The sequence below is a fragment of the Oreochromis aureus genome, linkage group 3, assembly GCF_013358895.1.
Source record: "Oreochromis aureus strain Israel breed Guangdong linkage group 3, ZZ_aureus, whole genome shotgun sequence".
Taxonomy (NCBI): Eukaryota; Metazoa; Chordata; class Actinopteri; order Cichliformes; family Cichlidae; genus Oreochromis; species Oreochromis aureus.
In genome coordinates this window covers 108,617,819-108,637,305 of record NC_052944.1, presented here as the reverse complement: position 1 = coordinate 108,637,305, position 19,487 = coordinate 108,617,819, and the positions used below count along the sequence as shown (strand labels likewise).

Here is a 19,487-nt window from a genome sequence, read left to right as displayed (position 1 = left end):
ACCTGTATTATTTTTACTCATTATTGTACTGCAGTAACACAAACATTTCCCTTTTGGGATGAATAAAGTATCTAACCCCATTAACTGCATGTCTTTTTGTTGTGAGGCAATGGTGCTCAACACTATTCCACCGTATAATTACAATAATCCAAAATAAAAACTGTAAATGATTTTCATGCTGGATTGAGCAACTGCAATTTGTACCATAAAAAGAAAAATGTCAGTAGATGGTCTCATCTGAATAGACCAAACATGTTGTTTTCAGGCGGTATTCTAATTATAACAGAGAAAAATGTTGTTCAATATATGCTTTTATCTTTAGATTTATTTAAAGATAATTAACCCTTTCATTCACGAATCATGACAACCTCAATCAGGAGTTTTTTTCTTGAGTATTTTATTCCACTTTAGGCATGAAAAGATGAATAAAAATACTTGAGAAAAAAAATCCTGATTGAGGTTGTCATAATTCATGCATGAAAGGGTTACATAACAATAATTACAATGAAACACTTCACACATCTATAGTAACATTAAATGACCAGTGGGTAGCAGGGTATGGAGTGACACATCAGTGTCCAATGAAGTGGTTTCTGTGCAAGTATACCATCAACACTGACAAATACAAGAAAACAGCCTTTGAATAACTGTCCACTGTAGTGACCACTATGTGTGAAAAGGTTTCAAAAAAATATTGTCAACTATGAGCAAAAGTGTGAACAAACATGCTGGAAGTAGGTTGATAAGCAATTTTTCACAATAAAACCCCCAATATATATTGAAAAGTTTTTGAGATATAAAGCCAAAATCCCACACCACCATGCAATTTAAATTGGCGATGGTTGAGTCGAAGTTCCATGATCATTTGAGATGCAGTCACCCACAAATGAAACAGGTGAACTGTGAGAAACTGCAGCAAGATTCAGTTTGTGATCAGTAAGAATTATTTAGAACAATATTTATTTTGGGAAGCCGATGAACAGCTGTGTATGGATGTGCCAGCAGGTACTAAACCGGTGTCGGTAAATCTACCAGATCCTCACTTGTTTCTGTTTACCAATATGTTTTTAAATTCCAGTTTAGATCTTTTTTTCCCTTTTGCTTTAGGCTGAATGTGCCTTATCTCTCAGAGAGAGGCTGTAAAGCTCTGTCCTCAGTTCTCAGCTCACTGCTTTCTAGTCTGAGAGGGTTGGACCTGAGTATCAACAACCTGCAGGATTCAGAAATGAAGCTTCTTTCTGCTGGACTGAGAATTCCACACTGTAAACTGAATATGCTGAGGTGAGATTGAGTGAGGTTGTTTTTCATCAAATTAGCAGAATTAACTAAGTAAAATGCTCCACCTAAACGGATATAGAAATAAATACTTTTTAATCAAAGTATAACATCAAGTCAGTTTAACATCTGCACTAGTTTTCTGATTGTTTAAGTAGCAGAGAATTATTGATCAATATCAGCTGCTTTGGTGTTAATGCCCTGACCTCACTGTCCGGCACATGGAGCCCATTTGGCATTTGCCCTAGAATACCAGAATTGATCCGTCACTCTACCGAGTACCAATTTGATAAGTGTACTTTTGTTAACAGTGTATTTAAGCTATTAAAGGTAATTTGTTGTTGTATCTTAGTAAGGAAAGGAGGATTCCTGAAAAAAACTAAGTACCATTTTGATATTTTCTTCGTTTGATCAGTGTATTTTAACCAGTGTCTGTCAGTGTCATTCATTTGTTGTATCTTAGTCAGGAATGTAGGATTCCTGTAGAAACAGGATTGCATACTGCTGAATCTAACAACACTTCAGTGCACCTTCACTACATTTTAACAACAGTGTTTGTTTAATGTTTATCTTTTTTTCTCATTTTTCAGACTCAGTCACTGTCAGTTCTCAGAGAGAGGCTATGAAGCTCTGTTCTCAGTCCTCGGCTCTCAGTCCTCTAGTCTGAGAGAGCTGGACCTGAGTAACTCTGACCTGCAGGATTCAGGAGTGAAGCTTCTGTCTGCTGGTGTGAAGAGTCCACACTGTAAAATGGAAACTCTCAGGTCAGGATTTAATTTTTTTACTGCTGATCCTTTCACACTGGATTTATATTAAGGCATAAACAGTGACTTTATAGGGATGTCTGAATGTAAATCATTGATTAGTGATATTTGTTCACCTTATGTTTTTCACATTCTTCATATATCCATGCTGGACATTTGAACCGACTGAATATGTCACAGTCCCAGGTTTGGTGTTTTTGTAGTCTTTTAGCGCCTCCTAGTGGTGTACTTGTGGAGTGGAGTCAGTCTGGCTGGCGAGTGTAATTGTTCAGTGAGAGAGACCGAGTCTCCATGCAGGTAGCACCTTAGCAACAGCTTGGGTGTAGAGAAGCTGAAAAAGAAGGTTTTCTAGTTTGTAAGGTGGAAAAAAACTGAGAGGACTGAGTTAAAGAGAGGCTGGAGAGTAACACAGAGCAGCCATGAAAGCTGCTCACACAGTATACACAGTTTAGTGTCAAATGTTCTAAGGAGTTAGCTCCATGCTAACTAGCAGACCAGCTAACTAGCAAACCAGCTAAATATCTTCATCATCATCTCCATCAGCCCTCACAATACTCCACCTTCATCACCTTCATGTTCAGGACCCTGGATGGACAGTAATTCTTTCAATGGGTTATGGTGGGACATTGAGAGCTGAAGTCAAACAGAAGTGAGAAATGAAAGACTGATTCATTTCTATTTAGTCTTGTGATGTGCAGCTTTGTTCAGAGCATTAAGGCTCAGCAAAGATTACTGAGGTCATGGAGTCACTGATGAAACCTGTGTGTTTATAGAAACTGAAACCAGATTGTCACGAGTTCAAAATATTGGGGATGGATACATGGAGGAAAACCAAAATAACAACACTGGTCCGGCCGGGTCAAGTCAAACGATGATTTTAATGCACACGTGTGGGAGATGGGACACTGCGCGCAGGCAGCACCATATCTCTTCCCGAAAACCACACAACAATAGTTTTATGAAAATCAGGGTATTGGAACGCCCCTCATGCGTAAAAGTAGGTACAATACAATCAATGTTGACAACTTTTAACACATTAAAAGAACATCTTCTTCCTGAGGCCAGATCCTTCCCAGTAATCTTCTAACTCTGCTTATCCCCTGGAACAAACAGTCTCTCCTGCAAGCATAATCAAACAGCTACAAGGCCTTGCAAACTATTATTTAAATATTTGAACTCTCCCTACACATGAGTTTAACTACTGCTTGTGTGTGTGCGTGTGTGCCTCGACCTCAGCCTTCACTCTGTCTATAAAGACAGAGGCCAACTCTGCATGTGTGCAGTAACCTAACTGAAACCATACATGTAATATGTTGAATAAATGTTCTAATCAAATGCCACTACTCAAAGCTTAATAAAAAGAATATAAATGAATAAAGGATAATGATGAATAATATGATATATATGTGTTTTGTAAGCATGTTCTTTCTATAGCTCAAGATCCTTAACACAATAGATTGTTCAGTCCTCGCTGAACAAAGTTTCCGACCCTCCACTAGTTGACCGAGCCCCCTCTTTAGCAAGCACAAAAATACAATGCATGTATATACAAAAGAATTATCACTGCACCTGTAATAGAAAATGTTAATATGGAATCCTGACAATACCTGTAATACAAGTTGTAACCTAAGGCCGACAGCCTAAAGAAATTCTCTCATGAAGTAACACTTAATGATGATGATGATACATAAATGAACTAATGAGTAATTATTGCCAATACACACTACTTAAAGGTTGACAAAAGATATATCTAAATAAAGGATCATAAAATAACATGATGTAAGTGTCTTGTAAGCATGTGCGGCCCTCTACGCTCTACGTCACTTCACTCAATAGATCAGTCAGACATCCCGCTGACTGTAGCTTTTAACCCTTACTGACGTGAGCACAACTCCATAATAAGCACCAAGCGGCAATATGTATAAAGATGATCATGGTTACACCTGCAATGAAAAGATTATATGATTATACCAACACCTGTAAATAGAAGATTAACATGAGGTTGTAACAATCACTGTAATACAAACGTTAATGTAATGTCAATAGCTTCAATAAATGCTTTAATGCAATGCTTATTATATGCTTCTGATGTAATGATAAAATAACAGTAAAATATCCCTTCTCAAGATGAACCAGAATAGAAGGACATTTAAATGAAGTGTCAGCTGCACAAAGGCAAAGGTATTCAGTTGTTGGTGTGCGTTATCTAAATGGAGGATGGGGTCAGACTTTAAGCTGCTGGACTAATTCACTATATCCTGTTCTCCTCATAGAATCTGGAGACACAAACTCACCTGTGACACAGTGACACACAGTGTTGGCTACACACACATTAGAAAGTGGATCAGTCACACTTGTACAATCATTTGCAGTGCTGGGCAACCATGAACACTTTGAATCACCATTCAAGGTTCAAGGTAACTTTATTTATACCCATAGGCAAGGTAAATTTGCTTTACAGAAAAAATGACAGCATTTGGCATCCCTTTAAAAACACACATATCTAATAAAGATATAAACCTCACTGTGGCACATATATAGTAAATTTAATATTTCGAATCAAAAAGAGTTCTTATTTAATTCAGTGACAGCAACGGAGACAAAGCTATTTTTATAACGCTTTGTCCTGCATCTCGGAAATAGAAACCTCCGTCCTGAGGGAAGAAGCTGAAATTCACCCCTTAGAGGATGGGAACCATTTTTAAGGATTGATAAAGCCATCCTCTGTACCTGCTTGGAGTATAGGGAGGCTAAACAAGACTGTGGCTCACCTATCAGACGACTGGACCATCTCACTATCTGATTCAGTGAGTGTTTCTCTGTGACAGAGGTCTGACCGAATCATGCCACCAAACAAAAGGATAAAACAGACTCAATAAAAGAACGATAAAACAAAGTTAACATTTTTTGGTCAATGTGGAAATGAGCAAGTTTCCTAAGGCAATAAAGGTGCTGGTGACCCTTTTTACAAACTGATTTGCAATTTTGATCAGAGTTCAGTTTTTCATTGATTATGGTCCCAAGATATTTATATGATTGTACTTGCTCTATTTTCTGACCTTTAATTAAAGTGACTGCGTGCCCATTTTGTTGTTTCCTAAAATCAATCACCATATTTTTTGTTTTAGATATGTTCAGCTGGAGATAAGATTCCTCACACCACTGAACAAAGTCATCAATGACTGGACCGTGGTTAGTTTCACCCTCTTTCAATAAGCTGACAATAACAGAGTGATCTGCATATTTAATAATGACCCTGTTTTCATGTCTGCTCTGACACATATTTGTATAGAGAATAAATAATAAGGGTGATAAGACGCACCCTTGAGGAGAACCTGTGGAGGAGAACACTGGGTCAGACAGAATCCCATTTATTCTCACTCTTTGTGACCTGTCAGTTAAAAAATCTAAAATCCAGCCCACCAGGTTTTTCCTGATTTCAAACTGTTCTAAAAGTCTTTTAATTAAAATATGGGGCTGTATTGTATTAAAAGCCGAAGAAAAATCAATGAAAAGAAGTCTTACAAAAGTCCCTTTACTCTCTACATGTTTAAGAATCAGATTTAGTAAAGTCAAAAGTGCGTCCTCCACTCCTCTGTTCGGCCTATATGCAAACTGCATTGGATCCAGCTGATGTTCAGTCTCTTTCATAATCACATTCCTGATGATTTTTTGAAAGACTTTCATTACAGCTGAAGTGAAAGCAACAGGCCTGAAGTCATTTAGAATTTTTGGACCACTAGATTTAGGGACAGGAACCCTGACTGCTTCTTTCCAAAGAGAGGGGACATGTTGTGTTTGCAAGGATTTATTAAAAATAACCTGAAATATAGGACTGAGTTCATCAGCACAAGATTTAATTAGGCGGCCACTAATGTTATCAGGACCCTGGCTCTTGTTCACATTAACTGTATGAAAGGCCTTTTTGACATCGCTGAGTTCAATGATAAAGTGCTGAGTATCTCTGTTTTTGTTTCAGTTCCAAAATATCCTCGCTAAAATCAGAAGAACTAAAACAAGCATAAAACATGTTTAAAGCATTTGCAAAATCTCTGTCTGAATTAAAACCATCTAAAATGATCTGACTGCTGCTCTGGGGATTTTGAAACCCTGCTATGGTTTTCATACAAGTCCAGGCAGACCCAAAAGTTTTTGTAGCTCTGTTTTGCTTTCAAGATCTCGATTTTCAGTTCCTTGGTGGCTTTCTGAAAATCGGTAACAGCCCCCTCTTTAAAGGCCTGTCTCTTTTTCCTTAAACAGGATTTGACGCTTTTAGTGACCCATGGCTTATTATTAGCGTAGACTTTAACGCGCTTATGGGGTATAATCATATCTTTACAAAATACTGCATAAGAGCTAGTAACATCCACCAAAGCGTCGAGATCATCTCCACAAGACTGAATAAGAACTTCCCAATCTGTACACTTAAAACATTCCTGCAAGGTAAGCACAGATTCTTCTGACCATATGTCAACATCCTTAGTCTTTGTCTTCTCTCGTTTTAAGACATTTTTATAGATGGGCAGAAGATGCACACAGTTATGGTCAGAAGATCCCAGAGGAGGAAGTGGGAGGGATTTATAAGCATTCTTCACCGATCCGTAACAAAGGTCCAACATTTTATCCCGTCTGGTAGGACAGGATACATATTGATACATATTGCCCAAAGTTGATTTAAGAGAGATGTTGTTAAAATCCCCCATTATAAAGTTTGGTGCGTCAGGAGAGAGCGCCTGCAGCTTCTGCACTACGTCTGAAATGATGCTGCAAGTGGAGGCGGGGTGAGCCCTCGGGTGAATGTAAACTATGGTAATAAAAAGTTGTGGAAACTCACGAGGGAGATAAAAAGGGCGCAGTGACACGGATAAAAGTTCAATGTCTGGTGTACAAATACGCTCTCTAACAGTCACAGCGCTACAGTAATGTTTGTTCACATACAAGCATACTCCCCCTCCTTGAGATTTCCCTGTTACCCTTGCATCCCGATCCCGGTGAAAGGGAGCTCCAAAACCGTCAATTGAAAAATCGGCGTCCTGACCCAGCTCCGTCAGCCATGTCTCGGAAAAAGCCATTACACAGCTGTCCCTGAAGTCTTTCTGGAACCTGACGTTTCCCTGGAGTTCATCCAGCTTGTTCCTAAGAGACTGATCATTTCCAAGGATAACAGAGGGCAGGGGAAACCGACTGACCTGTTGTCTCCTCAGACGCAATTTAACACCTCCACGTCTCCCTCTTTTCCTCTTCCTCTTCTCGCTCATTCTGTTAGAGTCTTTATGTATAAAATCCGGCATACATGAGCTGAGGTCCTTACCATCATATGGTAAGTTAAGTTGTAACAGTTCGTCGCGGGAGTAAACAATCCTCAGCTGACTCACGGCCTCAGCCACATCATTGGAAACAATCCAGCACAGTAGAAATCCAACCACAATGAAGAAAAAAGAATCCATGACGTTCTCACTGTTGTGGAGCGTCACTTTGTAAGAAAACTGTCACTTCCTTCAACCAAAACACATGGCAGCGATAGAAACGAAAAGAAACGATAAGAACTTAAAAACTTAGGATGCCAAGCTCTCACTCACTGCCGGTCGCTGCGTGCGCATGCGCCCAAATGAAGCTCAAAATCTCCATTAATGGCATTGTTACAGCAACATGCAATCATGAATTTAAAAGTAGTGTATAGAAGTGCAACATTTAGTGTGCAGATGTGAAACAAATCAGGTGCTTTCTAACAGCAGTATTCCCTTTAACACAGTAGCAGTTCAAATATTTCTGTCAATCTGAGCTGAAACATGAATCTAATCAAATCAAATATCAAATCAAAGTTCTTTGCCTCTGCCAGGACGTCAACATTTGATCTAGTTTTTTACAAAGTTCCCCTCAGAGTCCAGAGCCACCATCATAACATTATAACAGGCACCTTTGATCAAAAGCAAGTGAACATTTATAAATGTGTGTTTTCAGAACAGGAACCAGCAGAAATATTTTTCTGTTATCGGGTAGCAGCACAAACGCTCATCAGCTCATTTACTGTGCAGGACTTTGAGTGTGTGAAGTGTGTGTTTGTACTGGATTTCCTTTGGAGAATCTCCGTCAGAAACAAGACAAAGAAAAACTCTTTCAGTCGTCCAGGTTGAGTTGACAACATGAACTGCATTTATCTTCCTCTGACTTGACATGTTCTTCCTCCTCTGCACCGAGCCAGCTGTTAAGACACAAGCTCATTGACATTTTCTGATGATAAAGAAACTCTCTTCTTCTGTACAATATGAGCAGCAACAGAGAACAAGCTTTCACAGGTACAGATGTTGCAGCTGTGGCCAAGTACATGTGCTGCATGTTTGGAGCAGCACTCTAATGGACAGGCCTCTGTACTGATGGTGGGCTCTGCTCTGTATCCACCACACTGTTCTCAGCTGAGTCTTCCTCCTGTTCACAATCACACTCTGATGAAGCACCAATAGGGCCAACTTTTTCTATGGTGGCTCGGATGTTGTTGCTTCCACAGGTTTCCCTCCAACAACCCTCTTTTCCTTCAGTAAGTTGGTGACTGAGGCCCAAACTTCAGCCTCTCAGATCTGGGTAAACACTTGAGCTCCTTGAATCTGGCTCCAGTGCAGCAGCAGTTTTCACATATACAATGTTGGCATTTTGCTTGTGTGTCTCCAGGTCTGTTCTGAATGTAGACTTGAATTTGACCACGTAGGCGGGGTCATCATCTGAGCTCTCCATCACCTGAGAGAGATGACAAAACACAGAATCACAGAGCATGAAACCAACTTTTCTCCTCCCAGAGGTTCAGTCACAGACCTGCAACAGAAACAAGAAACAAAGATTCAAATGACGTAGAGCATTCATTTACTTATATATACAAACATGTCCTCTACATATTCATGCTGTATTTACACACACATACAGAGGCTGTTTGTCTCTCACACACAGACAGGACACTGAGAAATACATCATGTTAAATATACCTGCAGGGTTACAGCTGTGCAAATATCCCACTGCTGTGCAACATGAATCACATGTTCTGCATGTTTCTGTAACTCCCAGGTAACCATGGTTACCCAGCTACGTCCAGTAGTCTCCAGAGAGACCAACAGCAGGTTCATGTTGTAACGCCGTGGCTTTTGTAGTCTCTCCTTTTTCTACAGCTCATGTGTTCTTCTTGTGATGGTGCGTCTTGAGGGAGGCTCATACATGCCATCATTTGTTGATCCTAAGAACGTTCCTCAAACCGACTTCTTCAATCAACAGCGTGTAATGCATTTAAGTGATACTTCAGACATGAAGTACTCCGGTGATAAAAAACTGTCCCCACCCCTTTCTTCCTGTCCTGGGTCATGTGAGTGCTGCAGTAGTATTAGGCCCACCCTCAATACTCTCATTGGTTGAGACGCATAATGACGCCCATTTCAAGCCAGCACTGATCAACATCCCTCCTGTGACCCATGGCTTTTATATTCAGAGCCAGTGAGCACTTTCACAATAATCATGATTTTAAAAACTGTGATTAAAATAATTGCTTAGACTGTGATGACAAACTGATGTGATCTCCATGTTTCCTTTGTTGGACTGTGGGCGAGTGTCAGAACTGAATGTACTGAGTAACATGTAGAGTTTAAATATGTGTCAGTTCCAGTTTTAGAGCTCTAACGTGCAGCTATCATGTTAGGAATATGTTAGGAACAGACAGTAACACTGAGCACACTGAGGTCAAATCTTTATTTTACCACTCGCTGCATTCTTGATGTTCATGAATTCAGCAGGTTCATGATTGTCTGCAGCATTAATCTCTTATTTCCATCTAAAGTGTTGAATTTGACTATTTGATGTTCTTTATGATCTCTGGCACCAGTTCATCTGTAGGCTGAGCTCAGTCCATCCATTTAGTGAAATGATGTTTAAATGTCTCCTTGTTCTGTGAGCGTGCACAGATCCTGAAGCAGAAAGCCTGGGTTAACAGAGAAATGATCATCACTGTGATGATGCTCATCATCTCTGACTGGGATTTGAGGTTTTGACAAAGCAGCAAAGAAAGCCTGGCTATGTTGGACTTGGTGTGGAAGCAGCTCCCAGTTTGAGTTCAGGAGACAGACACCCTCTCTACTTTGAAGATCAGCTTCAAACTTTCCTTTTTGATAAAGCTTATAGTTCGAGCTGGATCAGGTGACCCTGAACCATCACTTAGTTATGCTGCTATAGGCTCAGGCTGCTGGTGGACTTCCCATGATGCTCTGATTTCTTCAATCCCCTCTTTTCACTCCTGATGCTTTTATATGTCACTACTGTCCTTAAATTTTGTCTTCTCTCTCCTTAGTTTGTGTTTTGTTCTTGTCTCTCTGAGCTCATCTCTTCTCTGCGACCGGTCATGGTAGATCCTCCTGGACCCTGTTTTCACTGGGAGGATCTTTGTGTCAAAGGGAGTTCTTCTTCCCACCATCACCAAGTGCTGCTCACAGTGGATTGTCTGATGGTTGGGGCTTTCTCTCTAATATTGGAGGCTGTTACCTTACACTGTTAAACAGTTTCAGATGATTGTTGTTGTCTGTTGGGTATTGTCACTTATAAATAAAGTTACATTGAATGGATGGATAGATGTTATTGTGACAAAGAGAAAATGATTGTTGACAGATAGATTGTTGTTTTGTGTGTCTGCAGTCTGTCAGGCTGTCTGATCACAGAGGAAGGCTGTACTTCTCTGGCCTCAGCTCTGAGCTCCAACCCCTCCCATCTGAGAGAGCTGGACCTGAGTTACAATTATCCAGGAGACTCAGGAATGAAGCTGCTGTCGGCTGGACTGAAGGATCCAGGCTGGAGACTGGACACTCTCAGGTATGAACAATGTCTGATAGAGGAGGAAGAGCTGGAAACATTTCCTGTGTCTTTTACTCACTTCCTGTTTGTTTCCTGCAGATGAGACATGAACAATCACACATGCATGAATATTGTCAGGGACAGACACACTAGTCTAGCTGGATAGTACATGGATATTTATGTAGGGGTCTCCAAGGAGTCTGTTTGCAGGAACATTTAGGTCACAGGTGTACCTGAGATAGATGCCATTGTGTACCTAATAAAGTGTCAGCTAACATATGGAAATGGAAGCTTAAATAATGACGAACTCTACATTCACAGCTGAATTCACAATAAATTTGTTCTCAAGTGCACATTTTTCTGTTATTATTCTCAAACAACAGAATGAGAATGAAATATTGATTCTAACAGGACCCATAAACAGCATTAGCTTCGCAGCATTAGCTTATCAGAGTTTCCATCATGGTCACACAAATCTTTAGCAGAGCAAAGTGGCCCACTTAACAATAGCTGCTCAAGTTGTATAAAGCAAGGGAAAACAGTATTACCATTAGCTTCTAATGGCAGCCTTTTTAGCATTAATGTCTCACATCATAATAACACTACAGAGAAGGGTATTGGCGTTAGCTACTAATGCTTATTCACCTCAAATTGGCTACTTGGCTGCTAATGGTAGCCTACTTAGAATAAACCCTTCACATCTTTATAACGCAAGGGAAAAGAGTCACTTATGGAAGTCTATTTAGCATTAACGTCTCACATCATTATAACACAAGAGAGAAGGGTATACGCGTTAGCTACTAATGCTTATTCACCTCAGATTAGCTTTAGCTGCTAATGATAGCCTACTTAGCATTAACTCCTCACTAATATAATGCGAATTCACATCAAATTAGCATTAGCTGCTCATATTGTTATAAGGAAAGAGAAAACGGTATTAGCATTAGCTGCTAATAATTATTCACCCCTAATTAGAATAAGCTGCTAAAAGCAGCCTACTTAGCATTAACTCCTCACATCGTTGTTACCCAATAGAAAGGTGTATTAGTATTAGCTACTATCATTTTTAATAAGTAAGAGAAAACCGAAAACAGTGTCAGCATTATTGAATAATGCTAATTCACATTAAATTAGCATGAGCTATTTACAACAGCGTACTTAGAATTAGCTGCTCACATTGTTAAAAAGTAAGGGAAAACAGTATTAGTATTAGCACATAATGCTAATTCACTTCAAAGTAGCATTAGTTAATAACGGCAGCCTACTTAGCATTAGCTGCTCACTAATATAATGCTAATTTACATCAAATTAGCATTAGCTGCTCACATTGTTAAAAGGGAAGGGAAAACAGTATTAGCATTAGCACATAATGCTAATTCATATCAAATTAGCAATAGTTAATAACGGTAGACTTCGTATCATTAGCTGCTGTCATTCTTTCAAAGCAAAGGAAAACAGTATGAGCATTAGCTGCTAATGCTTTTCCATCTAAAATTAGAATTAGCCACTAATGGCGTCCTATTTAGCATCGTCCTATTCACATCGCAGGGAAAAAGTTAAAATTGAATGAAAAAAAGTGTTCACATTAGCTACTCATATTGTTAAAAAGTAAGAAAAAATATTGTTGGCATTAACAGATAATGCTAACTCACATCAAATTAGCATGAGCTAATAACAGCAGCCTTCTTAGCATCAGCTGCTCACATCGTTGAAAAGTGTTAGCATTATCGGATAATGCTAACTCGCATTAAATTATTATTAGCTACTAACTGCAGTCTACTTAGCAGTAGCTGCTCAATTTGTTATATAGCAAAGGAAAACGATACGAGCATTACATTCTAATGCCTATTTGCCTTGAATTAGACATGCTAATGGCGGTCTTCTTAGCATTAGCAGCTCAGATTGTTATAATGCTCGGTAAAACAGTTTTAGCATTAGCCGTTCACATTGTTATAAAGTAAAGGAAAACAGTGTTAGCATTACACACATTGTAATTCACATCAAATTAGCATTAGCTGCTAACATCAGCCTACATAGCACTAGCTGTTCACATTGATATAGGGAAAGGAAAAATAGTGTTCACATTAGCTACTTATATTGTTAAAAAGTAGGATAAAACATTGTTAGCATAAGCTGAAAATGGTAATTCACCTCAAATTAGTATTAGCTAATAATGGCAGCCTACTTAGCATTATCCCTCACATTGTTATAAAGCAAGTGAAAAGTGACAGCATTATCGGATAATGCTAACTTGCATCACATTAGCATTAGCTAATAACAGCAGCCTTCTTAGCATTAGCGCCTCACATTGTTATAATGCAAGGGAAAAGATTAAGCCTTAACGGATGATGCTAATTCACATCAAATTAGCAATAGTTAATAACGGTAACCTACTCAGTATTAGCTGCTCACATTGTTAAAATTGAAGGAAAATAGTATAAGCATTAGCTACTCATATTGTTAAAATGTAAGAAAAAACATTAAACGGATAAATTAGCATTAGCTAGTAACGGCAACGTACTTAGCATTAGCTGCTCATATTGTTATAAATCAAGAAAATATGATATTAGCATTAGTTGCCAATGCTTATTCACCTAAAATTAGCATAAGCCACTAATTTAGCATAAACTTGTTAATGCTAAATGAAGTTAATTAGTGCTAAACAGGCCTAACGGAAATTATAGTAGTGTTAGCATTAGCTACTGATATTGTTATAAAGTAAGAATATATGGTATTAGCATTAGCTACTAATGCTTATTCACTTCAAATTAGCATTAGTTAATAATGGTAGGCGTCCTATTTAGAATTAACTCTTCACATCGCAGGGGCTCAGTTAAAATTGAATGAAAAAAAAAAAGTGTTCACATTAGCTACTCATATTGTTAAAAAGTAAGAAAAAATATAAACACAACGATATTAGCATTAGCACCCCTAATTAGAATTAGCTGCTAATGGCAGTATACTTAGCATTAACTCCTCACAACGTTATAATGCAAGTGAAAAGTCACAGCATTATCGGAAAATGCTAACTCACATCAAATTAGCATTAGCTAATAACAGCAGCCTTCTTAGTATTAGCTGCTCACATTGTTATGTAGCAAAGGAAAACGATACGAGCATTACGTTCTAATGCGTATTTGCCTTTGTCAGGAGTTTTCCTGTAATGCAACTCAGATTGGAATAAGTGACACTCAGACAGGTTTTACAAATTAACGTGCACGGGAGAGAACTGGACAGGCGCCGTTCCTTCGCTTGACCTCAGTTGCTCTCCTCCGTTCTCCCGTAACACTGCTCTTTTATTGTGGTTACATGAATATGCATAGTTTCATTAACAGATGACGTATACCTTGTGTGTGTGTGTGTGTGTGTGTAGTGAGATATGATCCCGTGAAGACTCCCCAAAGCTGGTGCCAGGAGTCTAGCGGTCCATCTAAACAAAAGGCTCTTAGACTCAAACAGATATACGTGTGTTTGCTATACCATATATCAGCAAGAGAAGATACGACCTCTCCTAGGAGACGTGTGATCTATGCCAGAACACTCTGAGGAGGAGTGAACGCACTCCCCTCTTCATGCTACACAGAGTTGTTACAGACCTCCTAGGATGAGACATTCTTTCAATCTACAAATGATTATATACTTCTAAGCATATATGAGTAAACATTTCTAAGCATAAATGGCAATAAACAATAAGACAAGGTGTGACCTCTCCCATGCTCCCAGGATGTGGGTGTGAAAGTCAGAGAGCTCTGGAAAGCACACAAAGCTTGCACAACGTAACTTCTCTAGTAAAAAGAGCAAACACATCTAGAAAACCTTAAACAAAATGTACTTCTAAGCATAAACATAATAAAATCTTTCAACATTCCCTCCTGTTGTTTGATCTTTTTCTCCTGTATATATACATAGCAACTCACTAACAATGTATCAGTCTATGGCCACTTGTAAAACATTTTTAGCCAGGACATCATTAATTAGTGGGTTTTGTGAATATGTTATATCCAAATGTCTATCTCATTATCATCTTCTTCATTCTGTGGTGGGGTGATGTAAGCATTAATTGAAGCAGTTACCATTTTTGACACCATGTTCTTCAAACAAGGTATGACGCATGAAGTAAAAAGACACAATAACAATAGTAGAACACCAACTAAAACAAGTCCTTTAAACAGCAGGGATTTCCAAGAGCTGCTTAACAACCACGTGAGCCAGTCTTCTGTGTTTGTGACGTAGTCTTGTTGTTGTGCATCCCTGAGTTGTCTAAGTATGTTCAAAGCATCAGTCATGTTGGATGAGTGTACATTATCTGGAATGTATGTGCAGCATGTGTTGTTAAAGAGTATACAGAGTCCTCCTTTTTCAGCCAGAATCATGTCCAGTGCGACTCGGTGTTGCATCACAGTTATGCGCAGGGCATCAATCTCTTCATTTTGTTGATTGTTGATTTTGCACGAGGCATTCAGGAACAGTCCAAAACGGTAGTCCAAAGTTTCAATTCTTAACATGTTCTTTCCGGTGCCCACCCATGGAAAAAGTGAGTGGAGGTCCTTTTGTCCGGTGGTCCAAAGCTTGAATTCCTGTGGGACATCGGAGCCCCATATTCGATCGTGTGGTTTTGGACCGGTGTCAGTTGAACGCCGTCGTCTGTTGCGTTGGGGGGCAGCATGTAGTACGTTTTTGGTCCACACACCCAAGCTGTCCCCTGGACCCAGTATGTGCCACACTTAAAAGTCATAGCTGCATCGGCACTGTCCTTCCAGACTATACTGCAGTTCTTGGTTTGACCAAGTTTTGTCCTTCCGTATGAGAAGTCGAAACATATCGGGTGACGTTCTTCACTCTGCAAGAAAGCTGGAAATGTCATTATTCTTTTGTTTGACACGTTCACCCAGTGTGCTTCGTCACACATCCAGTTTGTAGCTGTTAGGTTATTCACGTCGTAGGTCAGCAGTGAAAACGCTAGGGCTCTCACTATAAACATGTCTCTATGTGAACAAGTTCCATTTATGACTTTCATATGAATGCACATGCTCGTTTCAAGTGACGGAACCTTCCCATAAATAATTGCATGGACAGAAGTTGCAGGCATGTGTGAGCAAACAAAGTAGTTCTTTTCTGTCGTGCGGTTGTATACATATCTGTACCACGCGTTGTTCATCCAGGGATGATTGTGGTCCTGCGTCATCTTGTCCAGGTGTGAGTCGTCATGTGTCCATCTTGTCTGCAGGTGGTGTTGTTCATCTTCTTTCCTTCGGGTGAGTGTCAGTAAACTCACCAGGAGTGCAACACTAGCCACTAGGAGGACGAGCGTCTTCATGATGACCAGACACACCTGTGACCTCTGATGAGTAGACTACCGGCGAGAAGTAGAGGGCGGGATGTACCCGATCAGCCCTCCCTCCACCAATAGATCACCAGGAGTTAGGGGTGTCGGCGTCTAGACGTCTAGGTTGTCACTCACTTTTTTGCAGTGGCTTTGATGAATCCAGGATGGTCTTTCTGCTATTTTGCAGGCAGTTGGTGTGGTGAGTAGCACTTGATAAGGACCTTCCCACCTTGGTGAGCTCCAATTTTTCCTTTGGAGTACTTTGATCAGGATCCAATCACCTGGTTTCAACCTGCAAGACACTGGAGAGATATCACTCGGCAGTTGGTTGTTTAGTACAATCTCTTTATTTTCAAGCAATTTAGTCATCCATTCAGCTAGTGTAGTTTCTCTTATTGACTTATCTATGGGCTCACTTGTGATTGGGAGTGGAAATGGTCTACCGTGAATGATTTCAAAAGGTGTGAGTTTCTGAGGACTTTGTGTCAGTCTCATCCACATTTTTACCAGGCCTATACACTCAGGCCATGGTCTCCCTGTTTCTTCCATGCATTTTCTCAGTCTCTGTTTTATCGTGCCGTTAGTTCTTTCCACTAGTCCGGCACTTTGAGGGTGGTAAGCACAGTGGTGTTTGATACTGAATCCTAGTGCTTCAGAGACCTTGCTGATTACTTCATTAACAAAATGTGTCCCATTGTCTGATCTTATCAGAGTGGGGATGCCATATGTTGGAACAAAATGGCTGCATAGGCATTTTGCTACAGAAATTGCATCTGCCTTTTTCACAGGATAAATTTCTGGCCATTTTGAGAACACGTCTATAATCACTAGAGCGTATTTTTGAACTTTGGCTTTCATTTAGGTCAATAAAATCCATGTGAATTGTATGAAAAGGATGAGGTGGTGTGGGAAAATTACCTCTTCTTGGTCTGAGGTTTCCCTGTGCATTATGTTTTTGGCAAATCATGCATGTTCTGACAAATTCTTTTGCTGAATTTTCAAAATTTTCGAAATTTTGAGTAAAGAAATGTTTAGAGATTATATCTACCATCTCCCTCCGGTTGACACATGAGTGGAACCGTGTGTCACTAATGCTGCTGTTTTGTGTAGGGATTTTGGTAGTATTGGATTACCATTACAGGTCATCAAATCATTTTTTAGCTGTGCCTTTAAAAGATTTCCATGTTGCACTGGATTGCCAGTAGAAGTAATCATACCTCTATTCTGCCAAATTTTTGCAAAATGATGTACTGCTGAAAAAACATACTAACTGTCTGTGTGTCTCTCTGTCTGTCTGCGTCCTTGACACAGTCAGCTCCTTTTATGGGCATGTAGTTCCTGTTACACACATACCACAGGCACACATATTTCCTGTTTCTCCAGACTAACCAAACTCTTTGTTGAACTTTCCATATAGCGACAATAAGTGTCCAACATTTGAGAGTTGTCTCACATGTGTCAGGTAAGACAAATTGGCTTAGATTTAAAATTGAAGTCACTGCATGGGGCACTTTGATGATTAAAGTGTGTCCTAAAACAATGTCAGCTGACTTTTTACTGCCTCTGCTGCAGCTACACCGGCCTGCACACAACAGAGTCTAATTTGGAGAAGTAAAATGCAAGCAGACGTTGTTTTTCTCCAAATGCCTGTGTTAAAACAGCTTTCATGTAACCTGCACTTCCATCTACATGTAAGTAGAAAGGCTATTTCCAAGTTACTGAATGCTTCTTTTTTTTTTTTTTTCTCTGTAGATACAGCACTACATATTTTCTTAAGGCATTTTGGACAATTTCTATTTCGTTTTAAAATAATTCATATATCTCATACATGTTACATATGTCAAACTTCTAAATTGGGAAAAACTTTGCATTGCTTACGGCTCGTAGCTCACAGCTCTAAAACTAGGCATCAGTAAATCATGTGCCTAATCATTTCGTGTCACTGTGATCCACAAGTATGATCACAAATTTGTTTTTCAAACCAACAAAACAAACAAACAAAAACAAGTTGCTGATGGCATGAAGGCCTTACACACGAGTTGGGACACAAAAAGAAAAAGAACTGCTGTCAGAAACAAAGCAGAAGTGTGAGGGAAAAAACTGAGATCACAGACTGCTGCATGTGTGAGCTTTTAATATCATGCAGCTTCTGCTCTGAAAAACAAAAAAAAATTAATACAAAATAAAAAGTGTGTATCTTGCTCGTTAGCTTGGTAGTATAGGTTTGCTCTTCATCTTAACAAAATCTCATCTAGGATGACAGGTTTACAAGCGGCTCAAGTGTCTCTATGCACTTAATTAGTTTACATATTTTCTTTATTTTCTTCATCTCATATGTCATTATACTGAATTTGAGCAAACCTTAAGCTTGATGCAGACTACTTTTAACAATTATCCACCTCACATCACAACTGACTGAGGTGCCTCTTCATATTTAATATTATTTCATTATTAATGTTATTATCTTTTTATATAACAGCAATAGTATATTACAATATTTTATTTATATTTTATTTGTGTCCACCAAGGGCTGAGGATGAGCTGCAGTCTCACCCTTTCCCAAGCTGGAGACATTTTCCTTTTCACACACTTTCCTTGGCTGAACAATGACACAACCTTAATATACCTTATGCATCTCTCTATTTCATTTAATATGTGTTTGTGTGAGTTATCTGGTTTCATGCATTCTATCCATTCTAGGCACGGTCGTCCTGCCAACTATATTTCATTGTTAATACCAGTTTACAGGTTGTTATCCTTCTATTATCAATTTGAATACATTAGATAGGCTGTATTTTAATTTAACCTTTTGTTTATTCCACTTCATTCCTCTTTCCATGCTTTAAAACATTGCAACTCTTGAATACGTTTTGTTTTCTTTTTAGGATTCTTTTCAGTATTTATTTCTACTTGGAGGGTTTCTTTTAATTTAGTCAATGCAGAGGGGCTACATTTTCCCTCCCATGTGGGACATTTAGTTTTTTTTTTCTTGATTTCTCCATCTACATGCACTAATTTGTCCGGCGCCTGGACATTTTTTCTCTAACCACTGCTCATCAGCAGTGAGTTTTGAAGCTTCGTTACCCATTTTAATCCTTTACAACTACACAACTGCGGCACCTTCTCTGGTACGAGAATCGAGAGAGGTAGTTGACACGGCCTTCTACTTTCAAGCTATTCTTGAAAGCGGTGTCATCTTTACGTGATAAAACACGACCTTTTTCTCTCTTCACCAGTACTTGGGTGACCAACAGTAAACAAATTAATGGAATAGTTCAGCCTCCTTATTGTGCTGTAAAATCAAC

At 39.2% G+C, this 19,487-nt stretch overlaps 1 protein-coding gene across 1 annotated transcript in view; it reads left to right on the top strand.

The window, feature by feature from the left end:
- LOC116333949 (NACHT, LRR and PYD domains-containing protein 3-like) overlaps positions 1-19,487 on the top strand; it is a 177,288-nt gene that overhangs the window by 123,011 nt on the left and 34,790 nt on the right. Inside the window, exon 6 of the mRNA XM_039603652.1 lies at positions 10,701-10,845. Coding sequence (XP_039459586.1) covers positions 10,701-10,845 — 145 coding nt within the window. The remainder of the gene's footprint in view (positions 1-10,700; positions 10,846-19,487) is intronic.